This window comes from Varanus komodoensis, unplaced genomic scaffold (assembly GCF_004798865.1).
Source record: "Varanus komodoensis strain SLA01 unplaced genomic scaffold, ASM479886v1 scaffold52, whole genome shotgun sequence".
NCBI classification, from domain to species: Eukaryota; Metazoa; Chordata; class Lepidosauria; order Squamata; family Varanidae; genus Varanus; species Varanus komodoensis.
Window position 1 is genome coordinate 422,404 of NW_025336114.1, and position 24,429 is coordinate 446,832.

At 42.5% G+C, this 24,429-nt stretch overlaps 1 protein-coding gene across 1 annotated transcript; it reads right to left on the bottom strand.

Annotated features, from left to right (window-relative positions):
• Positions 1-23,072: 23,072 nt before the first annotated feature.
• Positions 23,073-24,140, bottom strand: LOC123031949 (beta-2 adrenergic receptor-like). Its single transcript, XM_044447479.1, has one exon. The coding sequence runs from the start codon at positions 24,138-24,140 to the stop codon at positions 23,073-23,075; it is 1,068 nt and encodes a 355-aa protein (XP_044303414.1).
• Between the last annotated feature and the right edge of the window lie 289 nt (positions 24,141-24,429).

Consider the following 24,429-nt stretch of genomic DNA (forward strand, 5'->3'; position numbering starts at 1 on the left):
CATTCCAGAGCACGTTGCAGAAATCTAATCGGGAAGTTACTAACGCATGTGTCACTGTCGCCAGGCAGTCGTTCGCCAGGAAGGGATGCAGCTGATGGCTCAGCCGTAGCTGAAGAAAAGCTCTCCTTGCCACCGCCATTACCTAGGCTTCTAAAGACAGCTCAGGGTCGAGGAGCACTCCTAAGCTGCGAACCCTGTCCCTCAGAGGGAGTGCAACCCCATTTAGGACAAGGCCCAAGTCCCCCATCCCAAGGCCCGAACCACCCACCAACAGGACCTCTGTCTTGTCTGGATTGATTCGAACTGAGATCATTCTGTCATTTTGGAGATTGTATCCCAGTACTGCTTTTCCTATTCTTTTATTGACTATGAAGTCTACTCCATTTCTTCTGAGGGATTCTCGCCCGCAATAGTATACCTGATGGTCATCTGAATTAAATTCACCCATTCCTGTCCATTTTAGTTCACTGATTCCTAAGATGTCAATGTTCAGTCTTGTCATCTCTTGTTTGACCACATCCAGCTTGCCTTGATTCATGGATCTTACATTCCAAATTCCTATGGAGTATAGATCTTTACAGCATGGGACTCTCCTTTCACCGCCAGATACATCCGCAACTGAGTGTGCTTTCAGCTTTGACCCAGTTGCTTCATTCTTTCTGGCGCTACTAGTACTAGTCCCCTGCTCTTCCCCAGTAGCATATTGGACACCTTCCGACCTGAGGGGCTCATCTTCCAGCGTCATCTCTTTTTGCCTTTTGGTACCGTCCATGGGGTTTTCATGGCAAAGATACTGGAGTGGGTTGCCATTTCCTCCTCCAGTGGATCACGTTTTGTCAGAGCTCTCTGCTATGACCTGTCCGTCTTGAGTGGCCCTGCATGGCATAGCTCATTGCTTCATTGAACTATGCAAGCCCCTTCACCATGACAAGGCAGTCATCCATGAAGGAGAGGATAGGGAGGTGCACAAACTGAATTACAATATTTTCAGTTTTTACACATATTGTTACCTGATTTGAACTTTTGTGATAGGCTATAAATCAATTAATTTCCTTTCAAGACCTCATGTTATCACACTGCTGTAAGGTAGGTTTGTTTGGCCAGGATCCAAAATATTCCTTCCCTTCCCCTTTTGCTACATCTCATGTGATTAGGTTGCACCCTCTATTATCTATTTATTTGAAAATATTTCTATACTGGCCTTCATTACAAAATCACAGGGCAATGTACAGATGTGATTAAGAGGGCTGAATGCAAGCCACAATATTAAAACAAAAATCCATAATTAGTAAAACCATAAACAAAAACAAGCAAATGCCTGGTTCAGCAGACAATGAAACACCATCAACGTTAGTGCCTGTCACACTGCAAGGCAGAAAGTATTCTAAAGATGGGGCCTTACAACTGAACAGTTCTCCCCCAGTTGCTGTTAGATGTACCTGTTCAGGCAGTGGAACAATCAGAAGACTTTGTGGATCTTAGACTGGCGCATGAATATAGAGAAAGTCATTCCTTAGATAATCTGGTTCCGTGGGTCCCCAACCGTGTCATGCAGCTTCAGCCACCTTCCCACCACCATGCCTCTTCTCTGTCTTCTGATTCAATGTCTCAGTCTTCAAGGCTGGCACCAGGAGATAAGCAGTTTCTAGCCTATTGCACAAGGTAATGACATTTTGCATAACCTTAGAATGTTGGCCAGAGATTTTGCAAGGAATCTTCACTGTACTGACACACCTACATGCATTATTTAAACCAGTTAATTGCAGAAACTTTGGGTGGCAAAAGGACTTGCCCTGGGTGACACAGTGACTGAGTAGGACACTGAAACTGAGGACTTGTTTGCACAATGTCTGCCTCTATTTGAACATTTTGATCTTGAAATTGTTTAGCTGTGGGTGAGTTTTAAAAGGAAATTTGCTTTAAAGTGTAGAGTGGACCCATTGCTGAAGTTCATAAACACATTCAGTTTTCTTAGGCTCTTTCCAGCTGATTTAAAAACTAAAAAAGATTGCATCAATTCTTTAGGGTTACATTCAAGCTAGTGTTTTTAATTTGTTTTTGTGCTGAATTTTAATTAAGATTTTTGTTTTCAATTTAGAATTGATCATTAGCTTTCTTTAATGCTTGTTTTTGACAGAGAAGCAAGATATACATTTAATTTTATTTAATTTAATAAGGAGCTAATCCTATGGCTCCTGGGAGAGCGTTTTGTAACTATAAGTCTGTAAAATCTTTCTAGAGCAGAGACAGCACTACTAGAGCAGAGACAACTTCAGAAAGGGAAGTTGAAGATCAGACCCACCCTACTCTCACCCCTTTGTGACTGGTGCAAAAAGGACTGCAACCTCTGAGGAGTAGCAGCCTCAGAGAGGGAGAAAGGGGGAAGGGGGGAAACACAGCAGGCAGGATATCATGAATCCTGAGCTTCTTCCAGCCTCTTTCTTGCTCACTTGAAGCACCCCTCTGGTGAAATTTGGCACAGATCAGCTCTGCTGCTCCTCTCCACCTTGCACTGGCTGATCAGATGCCTCCAAGTTCAAAGGGGACTTCCGGTCTTTGAGGGGTCAGTGAACAGTGGAGGAGAAAAGCTATCTCCAAGTAACAGAAACATTTTTAATAGGTCTCAATAAGCAATGCTGGCTTTGCACAGTGGAACAGGGCTAAAGTAGGAATGACAAGAAACAAGGGGGACCTGCAATGAAACGCGGCAGTATGGAGCGCTCCTGTTGCATTTTCCAGCCGGTATTCCACTCCATGCAAAAATCAGTCAGGATTCCATGCCTACTGCGCACGTTCTGTTCTCTTTGAGCTGTGTCGTGAGGGAGGCATTGCCATCTTGCTGTCCCCACCAAGATGTTCTTTGACAATGCTTGGGGATCCCCGAAGCATGCGGATACCTTCCTTGTCATGGCTGGGTGGTGCAATTTGGGCTACGTAAGTGAGGGCACTTCAAGGATTAATAAGAATCAAAATTTAGGGTGATTATTTAATCTCAAAGTCCCTCAAATGTGGGAGCAAGAGTGAACCTATGTTACTTTTAAAAAGTATAAGTAAATAACATTAGATGAGTGGCCTAATTTTATGATCATGGGATCTACTTTGTTTTTTAGTGTAACTCCAGGATCCACTGATGAAAGTCCAATGGAAGAGACATGTGCCTAGGAAAGAATTCTGAGACCAAGGATTTTATTTCAGTGCCAGAGCTGAATGCAGCTCAGTTCCATACAAAAATCCACTCTTGCTTACCCAAACATTCTTCATTTAAGCAGCATATTCTGGGGTGAGAGTAGTACTTTTCTTTTTGCTGTTATTAAAACAACTGGGAGTAGAAATCCCTGGCTGATCTACAGCCAATCCTCTATGGATTTTAGAGTACATCTAGGTCTTTCTTCTTCCCAAGCCTGCCCTACTGCACACAGGAAGTGAACACTGCCACCAAAGGCACATATTTGCTAGGCTGCCACTTCTGATGTTACAGGAGGTATCCCAGAGGAGCTCAGGACATTTGTGCAGGGCTGGCTCCAGGTTTTGGAAGGCCCTTGGGCAAGATGCCCTCAGTGGGCTTCCCCCTTCAGGAAGATGACCTTCGGACCACCATGGCTACCAGCTGCTACCACTGCATCTATTGCTTCTCCTTCCAAGCCCAAGTGTTGTCTGGGCAAGTGAAGAAAAGGCAGGTAAACATCAACCTGCCATGGCGAATAGGAGTTGTTATCAGTTGGCCCCTGCCAGGTTGTGGCCCCTCAGCAGGAGGCCAGCCCTGCCTGTTCTTGATGCTAGCACTGCATTCATGCAACTTGAATCTGCAAAGCAAAAGCAAGCGTAATGGATATGCTCCCTAGGGGAAGTCTCCCATTCCCCACCTTCATAAAATATTATGGCTGGCAAGCCATAATATTTCTAAGACAGAAATGTTACCTTGAGAAACATTTACATGGGTCATACAGAAAGGGTTTTAAAAAGCAATTGCCAATTTCTCATGCAATTTGTATGCTGCATGCTGTCAAAGAGCTGAGAAAAGCAACACAGAGCAGTCATAAAGGTGCCCAGATGGCTGTTTATGTTGTAGCTCAAATGTGGGAGTTCCGGCAGGGGTTATTTTGCAGGCATTATTTCTTATTTTTGAAATGGTTTTGCTCCTTGTCCAATTTAGATGACATCGGGGATATTCTGGCAGAAATATGATATAGGATTGTTATTAAAACATTGTGGCTTGTATCCAACGTTGATCTAAATAAAGTTCCATTCATTTCAATAGGTCTACTCTAGAAGGACTAACATAATTGTATAGCTTAAAAATCCCTTTGCTGGTGAAAAGGTTACTAACAAACAAAAATCTATAGATTCCTGCAGGCATGCACACTTTTGGTTAATGCACTGATCCCATTGTAAATTGTGTGCTCTGTGAGTGAAGGAGAGGGAGGGGAGAGATGCTGACCGAAGTTTTCCAAAATTGATTTCAGTCCTCAGGCTCAAAGAGGTTTTGCACACCTGCTCCAGAAAGAGCACTGACCAGTCCAATTTAAATATAAGCAGAAGCCTCAACACCATACCTGGACAGCAGACCAATCAGGCCTCTGAGTCACCTTGCCACAGCCTTCCCCCTGTACTGAAATGTATTGTATTTCCATTTAAAACCTAGTTATTATGTTCCGCTATATGCATGAGAGCAAGAGCTTGAAGCTTAAAAGATGCTGGTGTTTTGGCTCCATTCTTTGACCCTGTGCCTACTGGGATGTCTCTTTCAGCCTGGAGAAAGGGATTCAGACAGAATCCCTGGGATGAGTAGCCACCCTCCCGATGATGCTGCAGCAACCCACAAGGACTCTGTGCAAATGACCCAGGTACTGCCAGTCAGAATAGCCACTCTTCATGGCAAAGGTTGCCTTCCAGACTTAGTGTGGCCCCTAGCACATCTATAGGAGCTCCACGCAGAATAACTTGGCCGCCCACATCCCCACTAGGTCAACAATGCACAGGGCCATCTCCTGCTGTTATCTCAAAGCAAAGGTAATAGGAGGAGTTCCCTCTTAGGGTAATGTACCCCTGGGAAGAGCATTCCTCCAGGCTTCTCAGGAACATCTGTCTGGCAACTCTTGGGATCAGGATGCTGGGCAAAACAGAGCAGTAGTCCAAACTAGCAGCCACTTTTGTGTACGTACGCTTCTCTTTTGCTGCTAGGACTGGATTCTGTTCCCAAATCTGGATTACTTGCCTTTGAAATGGTGCTAACTTTCACTGAAGCAGATCCCGGGTCACCAGAAGGTGAGTGTCTCTCTCCCACCCTTCTGTCAATCCAAGGACCCATATATTCAGTCCTTGTGTTTTTCTCCATTAATGGGCATCCTTCCAGGAGCAAAACCCAATTGTCTTTGTGCAGGCATAGCATGCGGAGTCAATGCCAGTTAATGCTGGAAGCATTTTGCTCTGAGGAAGATGAACGCTGCACCTGCTGCATTCGTAATTACTTTGCAGCAGTTCTTCCTGGCAGGACTGCTGCAAATTGAGCTGATGATTGGATTTGCTCATGGCCAGCTCTGCCTGGATGCCCGGGATGGGACTGAGAACAGACCTCCTGGCTTAGTTATACTCCCTCACTTTTCCTTTGTCCTTATTGATAGCATATTTACTTCAAAGTAAGTCTCAGAAAAGTCAGTGAGGCTTCTTCTCTAGCAAATGTGTTTGTATTGCAGACTTAGTTCTTCAATCGTTTGGATTGGGGCAAAATTTTGCTAATTTAAGCAGGTAGCCCAAAGTATAGCCTCAGCATGAACACAAACTTAGTTGAACTATCCCCCCAGTAATGGGAATAATAATGAGAATAATGCATGTGAGTAAAATATAAAACGTAAGTGTGGAATCCAGCAGGGATGCGCATAAGCCGATGGACTCCAAGGATTAAGGATATCTGCTGGATGGGGGAGAGCAGTTGACCCATCCTGCAAATCAGCCACACAGCTGTTTGGAGGGGGAGGGGAGGAATGCATCACCCTCTGGCAGTCCTCCATACCTTCTTCCTTCACGGCTTCACTGAGGTTGATCTTGGGGCTTCAGAGGAAAGCAGCCTCTCCACCAGCTACAGGGCAGGGTTCAAGCGCAGATCTCCAGTTCTGAGACTGGGGCTCTTGGCCATCTTGGAACTGGGATACTAGACATTCCAGTGGCCCCCAAGATGAGTTGAAGAGGGACATAGGAATGCATCTCCATCAGGGCTGTTCCAAACAGAGAATGTCTCAGCTGTTGCAGCTCCCTTGACGTATCTGGTTTGTCTTGGCTGTATTTTATGAGTGAGGCGAAATTTTAATTTCTGGGGATAGAATCAAAGTGGCTGCCCTTCCTTTCTTTTCAAGAAAGCCCAGTACAGAGGTGCTACCATTACAGAGGAGAGCAATTGAATATCTACAGAAAACTACACATTTGGAAGGAGAGGCAAATCACTATCACGAAGGCTAATTTTAAGGAAGAGTATTGCAGGTACAACCCTATGGAGATGCCCAGAACCCTCCGAACTCAGAGAATTTTGTGCATACTTTGCAAGGTAGAAGTGCAGAGAGGAAGGTTGCCTCCAAGCTCCCCCTTCCTGCAAAGCAGCTCGATGATCAATTCCAGCTGCTTGACTGCCACACTTTGGAGCGGGAGGGAAGGAGGCTGAGGTCCAATAAGGATTTTCATATCTTGGAGGTGATGGATTCCTTCCTACCCTGTTCCCCAGAATGTTCACTAAGCCCTTTCTCTGAGGTCATTCTTGTGACCTCAGGGAAGCAGCCAGCCTAGTTTTTTTCTGTGCCAGGTGCAGGGTAGGAAGGGTGCTCCAAAAGTGCTGGGATCTGGGACCCTGCAAAATCCTATAGCCCTCCAGACTACATTTCTCAGCAGGCTTGATAAAACTATGAAATCAAAGTGTGCTGTTCTATTTAACCTTGATCAGAATTATTAGAAAAAAGTGCTTTTTTAAAGTTTGGATTTTACTTTTCTTTTCTTTTTTCATAAGAATATCTTGCAAAAACAAAATAAAATGACCAAAACCCCAAAGAAGTTTTATCTGAAAGTAGAACCAAAGCATTTTGGAAGGAATTTGTGATTTCTTGTGCCTCCCTATATGTATCTAATGAGAAGTGAGCTCCATTGAGTTCAATTATATATTTTCCCCAAGTAATCATGCTGAAAAACCAGTGAAATGATTCAAAGAAACAAAGTCCAGGGAGGCTGATTGTCACAAAACAGGTTTTGTTTTGTTTTTGTTTTTGTTTGAATTGCTGAGTCTAATCCTTGGTATTTTGATTGGCATAATGTTTCTCCTCATCCCTACTTGGTCACCTGGTCCTGTTTATTAGTATTTCACCCTAAGAATTGAATCATGAATTGATGAAAAAAAATGCTGCAATTTATCCATCTGAACAATGCAATGTGCTGACAGGATAAAGTAAGATGTTCAGATAAGTTATATGCATCATCTGAAGACCTGTTCACAGTTCCCTGTTTGTGTACAGATCCTTCCTTGGATTCTTACAATAAGTATAATTTCCAGCCCCAGAGTCATGATCTGAGCTATGCTATGGAAGACAGAATTCAGAATTCACTGAAACCTAACAGGCCATGTCACAATGTTGTTTCCCCTTGGAAATAATATGGCACAATATTGATTTTGCCAGTGGTACACAGCTAAGGAAGTTGAAATTGACTTCCTGCCTCACATGGCAGAATAACCACTTTTTTTTTCACTTCTTGTGGAATGATACATGCTTCTTTCCACCACATGGATATTAGGTCTATGCAAACAAAAGTATCAGTAGTGACCCAAGAGAAAGAGGATGCATGTGGCTGAAACACGTAGGACTATGCTAATCATGCTGCCAATCGTAACTGGAGCAATTTAGCTCTGGGAAAAAGTGGCAAACAGTTTAGGCTACAGAATTCAGTGTCACAGAAAGCACCACATATGAACATATCACCATAAGGACATAAGAAGGGCTATGAAAAATCAGACCAAGAGCCTAGTCCAGTGCTCTGCTCCCACAGTGGCCAACCAGATGCCCAAGAGAAACACACAAGCAGGACATGGGTGCAACAGAACCCTGCTCCCCATCTCCCCAGCAACTGGTGCACGCATCCACACTGCCTCTAATACTGGAGGTCGTATACAGCCATCAGGAGAAGTAGCCATAGATAGCTTTAGCCTCATGAATGTTCCTGCTCCCTTTTAACATTAACCAAATTGGAGGCTGTCACTACATGTTGTGGCAGTGAATTCCATCCTTTTAACTATGTGAAGAATTGCTGCCTCTTTTTATCTGTCCTGAATCTCCCTCCAATCAGCTTCATGAGATGATCCTGGATTCTAGAATCATGCGAAGGGGAGAAAAATGTCTCCCTGTCCCCTTTTTTACCACCAGGACTTTTGCCATGTCTCCCCTTACTTGTCATTTTTCTAGATTAAACAATCCCAGATATAACATTTTCTAGTAGGGGAGTTACCCCATGTTAGTTGTCACTTTCTGCGCTTTCTCCAACATTCTCTTTTACAGTGCACAATACTGTTCATAGTATTCGAAGTAAAGTCACACTGTAGATTTACATAAGAGGAGATATTTAATTTTCAGTTCCTTTCTTTATTATACCTGGGATGGTCTAGCCTAGGTTCCCCAAGATGGCATCTTCTAGATGTGTAAGACTATAACTCCTAACACTCCCAGTTTGTGGGACTGATGGGAATTGTGGTGAAACACATCAGGAAGACACCAGGTTGGGAAGGGCTGAGCTAGTGAGGAATTCAAGGTCTTTACACAAAAATAGAAGGAGAGTTACACTTCTTGCAAATTCGCATATTAGCCAGTTCTGTCAGGGTTCATTTGCAAGACCCACCTTTATGAGTAATAGTAGTAAATTGTTAAACCTGCCTAGAGGCTCTTGGGGGCTGGGCAAAGCAGAATTCAGAGTCACATCACTTCCTTGAGGGGGCCTCTGAGCCATGTGGTACAACTTGATCAATCAGCAAGACTGTCTCCTTAAAAAAAAAATGAAAATATTTCCAACTTTATTTCCAGCTATTAGGCTATGCCCAACTTAAGGAAAGAGCTTACTGTAGCTCAGAAAATGTGCATTCTACGAAAGTGAATTTGACATTACCTGATGCATCTCAGAATTCACTTGTTTTCAAAGCAAGCTTCCAGTCTTTATGAGTGGGAAGATAAGGTTGAAAGTAAGTGGTCAATGCTGGGGAAGTCTCCAAAGCTATTTATAGCAGGATTTTATTACTCATCGTGGCTTCTTGGGCCTCCCCACAAACCTAAGAAACTGAACAAGATAGGCAGAATAAGGAGAGAGACAAGGGTAAACTTACATTGCAGCATCGACCCATTGACAAGAATTCACGGGAACTGCTCCTTCATCATTGCAGCCTTCTTGTTCAGCTGACCCTTGGCTTGGCCCAGACAACAGTGATGTTGAGAAAGAGCAGTGTGTACTGGTGCCTATGTGCTTCCTGGCTCACAACCTTTCAGAAATGGTAGCAATGATGAGAGAAAGAATTGGGAACAAGCCTAGCTGGTGAAAATGGTGGTAGGAAGGTAAACTCACTGAGGGAGGTAGCCTTTTTGGTGCCTTGTCCAAAGTCCTCAGGAACCTGGAAATGACATTGCATACCACTCACACACACTGGATTCTGGGAGACGAAGGACATGGGTCCCCTCTTCAACTACTCAGCCCAGTCAGTGCTTTATCAATCATTTTTAGGTGGGAAAACCTAAATGTTTGTGATTCTAGGCATAGAGCTTTTCTATGTGAGGTGTGGATTGTGCACATGATTCCTTACTCATTCTTGTTTACAGGTCCCTTAGACTATGTCATGATCCTTCAGCTTTGCATCTGTTTGCTTTTTAGGGCAGGGAAAATGGGGTATTATTTCTGAAAGTGAAGCAAAATGCATTTTCCTACATGGTAACTGCATTATTGCACGGTGGCACCTACAGGAAAGCTGTTTGTATAGAGTTCCTGTCTCAATTCTGTGATGAAACCAAAAATAGATACAGTAGTAACAGGCACTGCCCATTCCTAGAGCATTCCTTTCCAGGAAGTAGCAGGCTATTTGGGGGTCCAAGGAGGAATACTTTTTGCACCCCTGGCATATACTGCTGCTGTAGAACAGTCTCTTGTCAGGGCTCCATTGTGAGTTGGCAAGTCTCGGTTAAGGATAAACAGTTAAATGAATTTTTCCTCTTGAATCTTAACAGACAAGATGCTCACATTGGATTCAGCAATTGAACTCCTAGCCATAGATAAAACCTTTTTGGCTAGGAATAGTTTTTATTGTATGCTGGATCCATGGATACTCTATGGAAGTAAATAAAATGTTCAGTGGTTTTATTATATGTAACACCCTTTAACATTCCCCAGATTGGCAATGTGGAAAATGATGTTTGTGTAACAAGCTACTGCAACCCTTGTGACTCATTTCTTTTTAAGGGCAGAAACAAACTGCATATTTCTCAAATCCACAAAAGGGATCTTACCATCAAAGGTGAATACCACTGTTATATGCCAGCTGTCAGAACTGAGCAGATACATCACCTAAATACCAACACCTGTCAACACAGGAAGGTCAGAGTTAAGGTTAAATGCACAAGCATTTCACCCTCTTGTTATTGGACAATAACTGGCTTCCTGGAGCCTCTAATTTCAGAAAACAGCATTTAAATCACCACTGAATTACATAAGCGCATAATATTGAACCGGTATTTCCTAAGCCCTGCGTTACTCCTGCTGGCAGGGCAGGAGGGTGGGAGGATGAGTTTGGCTACCCCTTAACTCCTAGCTGTTCTACAAAAGCAACAATGATTCCCCAGTGGGATGAAAATACTTAGATGAAGTCTTGGGCTGGTTTCATTCCCTCCCTATTGTGGGGGTGTTGCAGATGACTGTGAAGGCTTATATATGTAGAGCTTCCTCTGCGCCTCCTCTATTGCACCATGGACCTGTCCATTTCCTGAGGCTGAAACTCTACACACTTAGCTTGGAGTAAGCTTCAAGCTAAATGGGGCATAGTTCTAAGTTGATTTGTACAGTCGCACAGTGTAAGGCCCATTGTGGTAATGATTAAAAAGCCTCTGACCCAGGGAAGCTTGTTTGACCTTACTAACAGATTCCGTCACAAGCATGTTACAGTGCTCATGGGACATTTGGGGCAAAAGGCCCTAATAATCATGGCATTCTTATGTCCAGCCCTTTAAGAAGAATGTAGAGATGTGGATTATTGCTGCTACCCTTTACAGATTAACCTGGAAATAAGTTTCATTGAACTCAATGTGACTTTGTTTTGAGGGTGCACATAAACTATCACTGTACTGGAATCAAGTGTATTATATGGAAAGATGTGATCTCCATTTCATGAGCTAGACTGAAATTCTGTTGTCACTAAGCAAGTGTCATTTTGCTTAGTGGCTTCACAACATGAAATCAACACATTTTGCATATGATAGGCAATTCTTCTTAAAGGATAAAACACAGTAATAATGAAAGTGAGATCATTGTAAAGAGCAGTGTCAACTGTATAGTAAATTAAAGGACTGTGACACATACTATGTTATGGAAACACATGTTTGCCACGGCATATGCATATGAGAGGAAGGTCTGGCTAATCCCAAGATGAGCAGATGTGTACAGCTTAACAGTTTTAAAGGTATGCTCTTGAAATATATTGCATAGACCTGAAAAACAAAATATATCAGGCTGCCCTAACATAATGTTACTAGAAATATAATAACTTTTTTTCTTGCTTTTGCAAACATAAGGCAAAGCTTCTAACAAACACTAGATGGTGCCATTGGACAAATGTCATTTAAGGCTTCCCTGGCGAGGCTGATATTTCACAAACTGCTCAGTGCTTTTGACATTAACACGATGGAGATTTTGTTTAATTCTAATCCCAGCATGAACAACCAGTAGCTGCAATTCAAGTGGAATGGGAGAGGAGAGAATAACTGTGAGCCAGACTTATAAAGATAAAATTAGGCAATCCCACCTGGCATTTTAAGAACACCATGTAGAAAGTTGGGGCAGATGGGCAGATGGAGGAATTAGATGGAAAGAATCTATCTTGGGGTTACCTGACATTTCCATCCAAACCATGTCAGTGAGTCTGTCTACAATATACAACTATATTAGGTTTGTTTGACTTTAACTCTCATGGCTTCTCCTCCAAAAAAAGAAAAAATCTACAAATCAAACCTTTGTGAAACACTGAAAATTCCATTAGCAATCCCTAGTGAACCCATCTCACACACACTGATGGATCTCAGGGTTCCCTCCAAAGAGAATGACTAGTACACCAGTTTAAAGTTGCAATCCTATACCTGGAAGTAAGCATCAAGGAACTCAGTGGGACTTATCTCTCACTCAGTATGTAAAGGATTGCACTCTTGGTCTGTATTCTGGATATGTCTTAAATTGTCTCATCAGTTAGAAGAATATCACAGCCAACACTCAATCTGATGGAAGCCATACATCCCAATCAATGATTTTTTTTAAAGGACTGCCTCTTTCTATATGGATCACCCTGAAACTTCCATTCCTCTACTGAGGTCCTACACCAGGGGTGTGTGAACATATACAATGCATGGAGCTATTTAGTGGTGGCACCCTGATTGTGGAAGACTCCCCAGAGAGGTCTGCCAGTCCCCATCACTGCATGTTGTTCAAAAGCATTGTTCCAAACCATGTAGGCATGCTTCCTGAATAACTACCTCTATGAAATGTCTTTATTCTTGAGCATTTTTGTCTTTGTCACTGATGTTGATCTTATTACATATTATTGGCTTATTTTATTTATTGTAACCCAATAAATTCAGTTTAATGGCTGTCTAAACTCAACCTACACAATTGTTTGTCGAGAATTCAAATACCCATTGCTAGCCATACACCTGGAGCATCACATGCCTGAATCGAAGCATGTGTAGAGAATCTGTGGCCTTTTAGATGTTCTTAGACTATAGTTTCCATCACTCCTGACCATTGGCTATGTTACCTGGGGCTGATGGGAACTGGAAGCTGGAAGTAAAGAACATCTGGAAGGCCACATGTTCCCCAACTCTGGCCTTAAGGAAAAAAAAGTGTTTTACCATTTTGTGTAAGTGCAACTCTCAACTAAATCCTTTCCAGAATATACCTGAAAGTAGTGATATTGCAAACAAACAGAGCAGGTATTTGTACCAATAGTGCATTGTCCACATAAGAGGACTATGGATTGTTTGTAGAACTCTTCCACACAATATCAGTTTAAGAGTGTTTCAGAGAAAAATGGCTTTTCATACCAAATCTTAATTGGACTAAATTCCCTTTTGAAGGGAATTTAAAACTCTCCCTTCAAAAGCAGCATAAGAACAAACAAAAGCACACCATAGGCAAAGCTTTCTTACCACATCCCTCCAAATCCTTTTCAGGGACAAGCCAGCTTTGAGTCACCACCAGTATCACTTCAGAGCTTGTGTTTATTCTATTTCTCAAGTGCCAGCAGAGTTTTAAGGCTGCTCTATGTCAGGAGCCATAACATGCACTTTATTAAGGCTTCTTTCTCTTTTCAGGAGGATTAGAGCATCTTTTGGAGAAGGGTTTGCCCCCGTCCCCTCCAAGAGCACTTCCTCTCTGTCATTCTGTATAGTCCCATACATTTCACTATTCAACACCAGCTGATGCTGTGGTATACAGCATAATTGCAAAAATACACCAGGCCTTGGTAGTAAATAATGATGCCATCTGAGAAAATACTAGACTTTCCATTCTCTGGAGGGTAGGGCAGTGGAAAGCAACATAAAAATGGCTGGAAAGCTTGGGAGTTGATGACATTGTGAAAATGTCCCGCAACCTTCTCTGAGGGATTACAAATGTACATTAAATGACTTGTGTAGGGAAACCCTTAGCAATGCTTCCAGGTGGAGGTCTCCGAGTGCTACCAGTTGGAAAACACTGAGCAGCAATTCCATCCTTGTTCTTCCGTAACAGATGTTTCAGAGGGGTAAGGGAAAAGATGGAAGAAGTGGTGAGATCAGACAAGAGGGCTATGACTGGAAGAAATCACCTTTGCCCTTCCTCTTTTAAAATCCATGCATGAGTTAGGGCAATGGAATGGTAACCTAAACTGGAAGCACCATTAAATGTGAGGCTATAAGAACATGCAAATCTGCAAAATACAATACCAATTCATTCTGATAAAAACAAATATCATTTTGTTATTTTAGGTTGTTTTTATCCTCTCACAACTGCTTTTCAAATTCATAGCTATTAGCCCTTTTGAGGAACAAAACCCAAGCATTTGCCTGTTCCGACTATACTTTTTTCCCACAGTCTGCACCAACACATAAAGAACAAGGATCAAGCCCCTATTCATTAACTGCAGAGAGCATATGCAAACCATACAGGTTGTCTTCCTGCCCACCGTTGCCTTACTTTGCATTTCACTCAGCATTTCAGAAAAGCCAAAGGGAACATAAAGATTTCCATGTCCAAGATTACTACAGCTGAATGAAAGGCCAACCCACAGTGGGGCTGTAACAGTGCTTCCCAGAAGGAGTAACATACATCAGTGCTAGGCTCAGTCAGTGGCGTAGTCTTACATTTATGTGCAGGTGTTCAATATGACAGTTCCCATCATCATACCACAAAGGAAGTCTAAAAAGTCAGGCAACTTTTGGGGGGCCATATCAAGAAAGTAACTTCTGCAATTTTCATCTTCAACAGAAATGGGTCTTTGGTAAACTTTTAATCTTGATTGCTCTTGCAAGACTAAGATCAAGCCAGCCCAAAATACTTTGTGTAACAACAAGGAACAATTTATTGTTGCTGGAAAAATTATTTCTCCTGAGCTATGAGGATTGACTTCATAAAGGAAACCACAGCCTTAAATTTGCAAGAGCTGAGCAGGACTGTGAAGGACAGGACATCCTGGAGGGCTTTCATTCATAGAATTGCCATAGGTTGGAGACAACTTGATGGCACATCACAACAACAACTGTGCGGATTGTGTTTAGGTTGAAGTAACAATGAAGTCTGAGTGAATGGCAGATTACAGCAACATGGCTGCTAATAAAGAATGCTTGCTTTGTAAGCCCTGGCTTCACTACACTCCAGGCCTTGGTGACCTTGTGTTACATAGTCATAGTAATCTGCATAGTAGCTTCTCCAGTCATTTTCAGCTTTCTAAACAATTCAGGATGTCAGAGCAGAATCTCAAGTGGACCAAGTTCATGCACAACAAGATTGGTTTGATTTCTTTAAACATGGAACAGTCCATGCTCCAGTCTGGACTGTCTACTGGAGCATGCAGTATTCAAAACCTCATTTGATCAGCATGGACATTACAAAAGCTTCTGAGAATGAGCATAAAACATAGATTAATCGGCAACAACCCAAAGAAAGTTCCATCATTTAAATGTACATACATGTATATGCGCATGGCTGAACACTATATTCTCCTGGTCTACAGTGATGATTAGCCCACAGAAGCTTACACCAACATAATTTTGTTAGTCTTCATGGTGCCACAACATTCTTTGTTGCAATGGACTAACCCTTTGAAAACTCTTACATTGATGATTTTACTGTTTGCAATTCTACACAGTAGAAGCTTCTTCTCCACTATCTAAACTGAATACAGCAAATCTTGTGGCTAATGGCCAATCCTAAATTATCAGATATCCTAAAACAGATGTGGACCAGAGAACAGTTTGACCCCCCCCCCCCCACACACACACCCTTTGCCTTTGAATCATCTTTTATGATTTGTTCTTCCCTTGCCTTCCTTTTTCAGTTAACTTCTTTCACTATTGCACATGTTTGAGGCATCTGTTAATCTCACTGTAGACTTTCATTTCTTCATCTGTGTCTGCTGTCATCATTGATTAATCATTTTAAAGTTACAGCACACTGAGTAGGCTGGGACCAAAGGTCTTGCTCTGATTTGTTTGTATTCAAACCTTGCTTCTCCTTGGACACATTAATTGACAACCAGGACAGCTGGCTTCTGGGTTGTCTACCAGACATAAGCCAGTGCTCTCCTCCCTATCCTTAATTTTGGGGAGAATTTGTGGTCAAAGGGGGCATACTAATCTGCAAAGTATAATGCAAGGAATTCAATGTCACCCAAGTGGACATCCATATGTCCAGTGAGACCATTTCCTCTTCTTCCTGCAGCAATCAATTGTGCTCTGTTGCTCAAAAAAATACATGGCTTGACAGTTCCCCACCTGAGCTTAGAGGACCTTTGGAGCAGAATTTTAGGGTGATCAGTGGGCCAAGGTGGGGAGGAAGAAGAACTACCTCCCAGTTCTGCTGACTGAAACAATTATGTCATTGGAAAGATTCCACCCAATACAGATTGAGTCCCATGAAGAAAAAGAATAAGTTTTTTCTTTATTTTTATGAGTGCCCTGACCTTCTCAGAAAGGTGACTTTGAAAAGCCTATCAGCCCCTTTTGAAAGGAAACCCAAATATTTATACATCCTGAATAAAGGTCCAAATACACATACATTATTTTCATATTTCAGATCTCATTCATTGCTGAACAATGAGAAAGAATTTAAGTGTTAAGTTCTCCTTTGGATCTCTTCCAGCAGGTAGTGCTTGGTACCATTAGTCAAACCTAGTCACCAAAATACTTTTTATTAGTGGTGTAAAACTTAGACAAGGTAGGCTGAAGGTAATATAAAACATGTTTATTCTAATCTCATGCAACTGGCTTAACATGTGGTTAAATCTCTTAGGCAATGCCATCATGTAACACATTTCAAAAAGAAACAAACCTGACAATGTTTTTTATCTTATTGTACTGCTGTTATTGTGAACCGTCCCGAGACAGCAGTGATGGGACGTATACAAAAGCTTTAAACAAACAAACAAATGTTGATATAAATCTAACAATAATTTATGTCCCAGATCCTTATACCCAAACCCAACTCATTCCATAGTTTCTTTTCCTATGGAGGGACGTAATTCCAAATATAAGCTATAGATCAGTTACTACATTATTTCTCTCCCCAAGAACCCTGTCATGCTCCAGGGTAACTCCTTTGAGAAGGAGTGCTTGATTATAAAGGAGAACTCCACAAGAGGAAACAAATTCTAGTGAATAGGACCCTTGCCAGAGGGCTTTCATGAACTACAGCTGAACTCTGGATGGGGCTCAGAAGGCTCTGGTGATACAAGACTTCAGCTTCAGTCTACACATCAATGGAATAATATCATTCTGCCAGATGTGATGCTTGGTTTTCTGAACTAGCCTTGCTACAAACCTGACTCTGCTTCTTGGGCTAAAATTGTATCTGACTGCTTATCTGTGTTTGAACCTTGACTGCTCCTCTGGCATCTCTCTTGGAACTCTCTCTCTTGCCTGGTAAAATTGTGCCTTCTACCATTCCCTTTTGATTGACTTGTCTGTGCATTGCCCCTAATGCCAGGGCATCAGCTTTCTCTTATGCTGTCTCATTCAGATATAGTAAGAGAAACCAGAAATCAAGGGGTTGTGTTGCCACTAGCAGAAGCTCAGTTATCTGATGGACCATTGCTAGTTTGGTATAAGTACTCTTGTGGTAACCCCCTGCCCAGATTTGGGAACCATATTCCACATAACTTTATTATACCCATATAAAGGATCACATTATGTTTGATCTGTATGCCTGGATTAGGATACAATTGTCCTTCAACCTAACAATTTGACCTGTAATAACCCCTTATAATAGCCTATAATAACCTCTAACTAGGCAAACAACCTGCTATCCTCTCATTGTTTTAGACTACAACTTTGTTAAGCCTCTGCCAATACAGCAGTGGCCAATGGCCAGGAATCATGGAAGCTGTAGTGTAAAACATCTGGAAGACACAACATTGCCTACCCAAGTCTTAGTACACCCACACGTATTACTTTTGCTCTAAATATCCGTTCTTCAAAAGATAATTTAATCAGTCTATTTAACAAAAACATCTATCCTCTTCCTATTTTCCTGAGTACTACTATTTCCTATTTCTGTTTCCATAGTATAACTGAGTACCCAGTTATACTATGCCTTTAGGTTTTTTCCAATTTTGCATTAGATGGTTTCATTCTTGAAGCCTTCCATGGGCACCAGCAACAGATAGCTTCAGTAGAGTCTCAAGCTCAGGCAGATCCATAATGGTCAAGCACTTGTCAAACCACAGTTGTGTTCTTAGGAACAGTCCATCTCTTCTTTCAAAACATTACACAGCAACTTCATGCAATGGCTGGTCTTCAGCTCATTCTTCATTTTTATATTATAGCTTGGTAAGAGACTATGTTTTTTGTGCTTCCTCTAGAGAGTACCAATCATCCTATACTTCCTGTGTTGGAAATGACTCAGCCTTGTTCTGTTAATTCAGTACATTAATTAACTCATAATAAAGAACTAAATCAACAGCTGGGGGAAAACAGTCTAGTTTCCAGGCTTCCAACCCACACAAACTGGACATATGGCTTGTTGCCCATTTCTCTGCTTGTGCCAAGCATATATTGTGAAAAGAAAATATCTCTCAATCTTTCTCCTGTAGATCTTCAATTTATTCAGTGTTATGCAGAAGGTTTCTGCTTTATCTACTTCATCTGCTTGTACAATCTCTCCACAATTATTTTCTATTCATACTTTTTTTCACAATGAAACAGCGAGGTAGTCTAGTCATACAGTCTAACCAATTATACAGCAACTTAACCAATCTTAACCTACCAGCTAATTTCTTTAGAACATCATAGTTTCCCTATCCTTTTCCTTCCATGGCCCCATGTATTTTAATCAACTTCATCTAATCCAGCCTTCTCCACGCAAGAACCCTCCAGATGTTTCAGACCACAGCTCCAAGCTTTCCTGGACACTGGCCATACTGACTGGAGCTTATGGAACTGGAATCCAAAACAGCTAGAAGACACTAGTTGCAGAAGGCTAATCTAGCTTGACCTCTGCCCCAGATGCTGATCTTTGACCCCCAGGCAAATCCACAGGTGAGCCCTTCACAATCTAGACCAGAATGCCCTGGTTTCAATGAATGCAACATCGTTGACAAGCCACAGTGGCTTGCTAATCAGATGACCAGGGGGGAAAGAAACCATGAGAATTTCTTTTTGCTGTTATGTATGATGGGCATGCAGTGCATGATTTGCCTGATTGGTCTCATGACATGTAGCTTGCCATCTAATCCAAACCTGGCAAAGCGCATGGTGGGGGTGGCTTCAAAACATCCCCAAACCATGAGTTGTAGGGTTCTGCAATCGTTTTGCAGTCACTCTTTGCCATGCACATTGCCAGGTTTGGATGACATAACATGCTCTGTTGTAAGCATAATTAGACATATCCTTCAGTGTATGCCTGGCACTCACAGGAATAACAGAAAAGAAAAAGGACTCCATGTCGTCTTCTCTCCATGTCCAAACCCAGCCACTGTGTGTGCTGGCCAGATTTGCCTAATTATGCTTGCTGGTGCAGCTGGTTGTGCCGTCTGTACCTGGGTGACATGGTTTGTTTGAGGGGGCAGCAACCTGCAAATAACCCATGAGGGGCTGTTGGGTTGTTTGAGGGTTGCTGCCCATCCCAAACAATGTGTGTTGCCCTGGCTTGCATGGCACAGCAAACTGTGCCAGGGAGATAATTACAGAACATGCAAATGGGCCATAATGCTAGACAGAGGGCAATTACACTGCAGAAAATGCTTACCAAGCAAATAACTCTGGTGTATGTGAAATGGCATAATGTCAATATTGTATTTGTGAGCAAATACCTTCGATGAAAATCAAATTAATTACAAGTGCTACCAGAGGTATAATTTGGGCACAGGTTAAATGTTTGATCTCATGCAACAAATGCAAAAGACTTCAACATACAACTGAGAGTTTTTGACCAAGCCCCAAATGTCCCTAGGAGTGTGTTTCCTCTACTAGAAGTAAACCACCTGGACTATTATGAAACAGGAAAGAATAGCCTGATCAAGTAGATTTCAAAGATCAGTCTGTCCTTCCTGGGTTAAAATGACAGGAAGGCAGTGCATTTAGAGGGAAATTCCATTCCTTAATTGAGCTCAGCAGTGGAAAAGAGCAGACTTGGGAGGTTATGCAATAATTTTCTGTGGGTGTTTTCAAGCAAAGACTCACAAAGCATCAAACAGAACTGCTTTTGTTAATGGGCATCCTGTGGAGCAGAGGGAATCTCCTCTGGCATATATTTCTAGTAAGGTATATTCTGCAGAGGAATACTATACAGAGGCCAGTGTAGTGTGAATAGTCAGAACAACTGTGGGAATACACACTGTATTTTGTCCTAGGGCGAGGTTGAGGGAAACTAGTTTTGCATGTTTTGAACAGAAGCCAAAACATCTCAGCTCTAATTGGGAAGAATCAGTGACATCACAAAACTGCTTTCCCTTCATAATACATGCAATACTTTAAATATAAAAACATGGACCACCTGACTGAAGTATGGGGATAGGGGAAAACAATTGCAGGAAACAGTTCTTCATTTGCTGTATAAATCTCTATCTGATGTTTGATTTCCAAATATGAGATAAGGTGTGGTTTGCCCTTGTGGAGAATATACAATGACACCTGTATTTTTTTTTTTTTTTTGTACATCTGTATGTATCCAATGCCAGTGTTTGTATTCTGGTTCAAAGAACTCGCAGGAGGTAAGATTCTGCGAAAGTTTTTTTGAGCAGAATTTCTTTCTAATATAACTATCCTCACAATGCCATGATGATGTCATGCTGCAACTGTTCCAGCTAAGCATGAAATGGTACAATCCTATAAATAGCTACCCCAAAGAAAGTTCCATTGAGATCAAGTGTTGTATAGTATATGATCTCAGCCAAAATGAAACTTTTTTTATGGACTTCTGAAAACCAATGTAAGTATTTTGTTGTTTTCTTCTTTCCTCCACACAGACTGATAAGTTTAAGGGAATCTTTGCAAGATCAGCTCCTGTTGGAAAGACAGATCACTGGGAATCTATGGTTTCTTCATGAAAATCTGTTTATTTACAAATGTACACATCAGGAAGGAATGACAGATAATTCATTACCAGCAGAAAGCACAGTGCTACTTCCAGGCTGGCAGAAATTGTGGAACTTCTAGACCAGAGATTATTTTTGCCTAGCATAGGTAGTCAAAATAGCTTCTTCAAAAGCTGTCTCTTGCAAAGGAGCTTCAGTGCGGACACAGCACCATTCTACATAACCAACTGTCTTCATCTTTTCATTGAGGCGATACATACAAGGGACTTATCGCAACACAGTCATACATATTTTTGTGGTGTTATTTAATTAAGGGAAACACCTTTTCATTAGGTTCATTCAGAATGGTGATCCTTATCAGGTCAGCATCATAAAATAAATATTGCAATGGTTTTAAGTTAATCAAATAGGAAAAGTAGTCAGAACAGAGTAACATAAAGAGTAAGAACCTTAATAAATACACGCAATGGAAAGGTCTGTCAACAAAACACTTATTCAGTTTATCGCTCCATCATCATTAGCTTAATATTACCTGATGCCGTGTTTTACTGCCACCTTTCCAGCATCAACATCCTTTTGTAGAAATAATCAGTCAGATCCTGGCTTCTTCAGGCTCCAGCCCCCCCCCCCCCCCATCTACTACTCTCCAAAGTTGCTTTCCTGCCTTTTCTGGAGAGCAGCCAGGGCATTTCATTCCAAGCTGACACCAAGGGGTGAAGGGAGGGCAAAGCTCAGCGTACAGACCCTGACCTCAGATCTGGGAATCCAAAAAAATCCAATGGCCCCTCAGACATTGTGTGGGAGTCATGGGAGTGTTCCCTGAAATGATCTTCTATATTGCTGTAGAGGCATATCTCTTGGGGGGTGGGGGGCAGGGAGCTAATTTACCGGTTCTGTAACTTTGCCAAGCAAAATACCATTTCTCCATTTTTCCAATGGCTGTTTATATATTTCAATCTTAATTTCCAGTTATGATTATGAATAGTATAATACTGCTTTTATATCTTCTTTTGAGGAACCCAAAGTGGCTTACACAGCTCCATTTCAGCCTCTCAACAAAAACCCTATTAGGTTGGACTGCGAGTCCACGATTAGCCCAAAGGCACCCTGTAAGTGGGGACTAGAACCCACATCTTCCAGGTCTCCAGTCCAATGTTCTAACCACCACACCACCACACCACACTGGTTCTCACACTAATTGCAAGTATGAAACCAGAAGGTGATGATTATTCCGATTTAATAATTAAAAAAAGATGTTCTCTTAAATATGTGCAACCAATTGTCAAAGCTGAGCTTTCAATTTTTTTAGGAAAATTTATTTTTTAAAGACAGCTTTTGCATCAATATGTGTATTTATAGTTCAGGTAAATGTTAAATAGTGCATAGTGGAGTATCATGACTATATCTGAGTTCTGGTAAAGAGCAAGAACCATAGTCAAGAGCTATTTTTTAAAACTATACATTATTGTGCTTAGATGAATCAATATAAGACAATCTTGTTGCCTGAACAAGAATACCTTTATGCTTACAAAACCTCAATCCCTGACATTTTGGAGTTAACTAAATGCTGGAAATGGATATCAGCCCATTATTTTTAAAAAGGTGCTTTTTGGCAAGGAACAGTTTTAGGGAGTGAAGTATACTTCCGTATTCCACCTTGTAATGCATCCCCAAAAATCCATGCTGGGTTTGGACTACCAAGTGCAACAGGTTGCAATCCAACATATGTAAGGAAATCTCTGGCACTTCAAAGGGAGAGGAGCTCTGGCTCAGTGGTAGAGCACATGCCTGGCATGCAGAAATCCCAGGTTCAATTCCTGGCTTCTCCAGGTAGTGTTGGATATTCTTGGAGAGAGATGCTGCCATTCACTGTTGCCAGTACTGGGATAGACGCACCAACCCAACACAAGGCAACTTCAGGGGTTCCAAAGAATCCAAAGAGGATTTCAGAAAGACTTCTCTCTCCACAAAGGATGTGAGAATGAGATTTATATTTCTAGGATGTCCAGCTAAACCTTTGGGGGGTTTTTGAAGCATGAACACCATGGCCTGCTTGACAACTCCACAGAAACTTCTCAATCTCTCAAAAACTGTCTGGATGGAACATCTCCTTGAGAACTGCCACACAGACCGGGGCAGAACTGTGTCCCTCGAGTGAGTGACTGGAGTGCTGGAAGGCTGGTATTCGCCCTGGCTTGTTAAACAGCTGCCGAAGACGTTGCCGGAACTTGGGGTCCCAAATGCTATAGATGGCCACATTCCAACAGCTGTTGGAAGCAAGGATCCAGAAGGCATAAAAGGAGAACTGGCACCACTGGTAGCCCATCACAGAGCCCACCACAAATACAGCAACAGGGAAGAAGGTGATAGAGAAGACTAGGGTCAGGATGCCAATGGTCTTGGCAGCAGTAATGTCCGAGAAGGAGAGCTGGTTGCCTCCTGGGGGCTCCTCTCCCAGTTGCTTCCGCATCTTGCAGTATCGATGGAGCACAGCAAAGGTGATGACATTGATGGCAATGGTGCCTCCCATGAGGGAGAAATCAAACACCGGGTACAGCAGCATGATATTCCAGTGGGATTTGGGCAGCTTGTTCAGAGGAAAGGCATAGTTGCACATCTTGGTGCAGGGATTGTACTGGAAGGTCATCCCAGGCATGGAGAGCATCGGTAACATCGCCAGGCAGAAACTTATGGCCCAGGAAGCTAGGATGAGCCAAACAGTCCTGCGCTTCGTGATCACTGTTTTCCAGTGCAGGGGCTTCAGCACTGCTATGGTCCTCTCCACCGACAGCAGACTTATAGTGCTGATGGAGACAAAAGTGCAGCCCGCAAAGATAGGGCCAGTGATGAAGCAGGCTGCCCGGTCGGACTGGCCAGTCTCTTCTGTCCCATAGGCCAACCTGCGGCCCTCTCGGTAAGCTGAGTAAGGCACCACAAAGAGTCCCACAGCCAAGTCAGCAAGGGCCAAAGAGGCCTTCAAATAGCCTTGGGATGTTCGGAATTGCCTACCGGAAAGGAAAACCAGGAGACTCACCAGATTCCCAAGAGTGATGGCAGCAATAAGGAGCACCATGAGGAGCAGCCTGCAGCCCACCACAGCCTGGTCCCAGTCTGTGCAGTTGGAGCTTTGGCGGCTGCCGTTCCCCAACATTGACTTTCTTCCTCAAGGCAAACAGAGAGCAGCAGAACGCCAGGCTAGGGAGCATCACCCCTGATGTCCCACGGAAGGCACAGCACAGGCGGTGTTCCCATCCTGAACCTCTAGAAACAGCAGCCTCAGAGGTGACAAGATGAGAGTCCATGCCACTCTGGAAACTGCTCAGCAACGGACGATGGGCTCTGCGGATGCAAGCAAGCAGTGGGAAACCCACGCTGGCAAAATCCAAGCTGGAACCGGTTCGTACGGCAAACAGGCTCCCACTCACATGGTATACCGTACT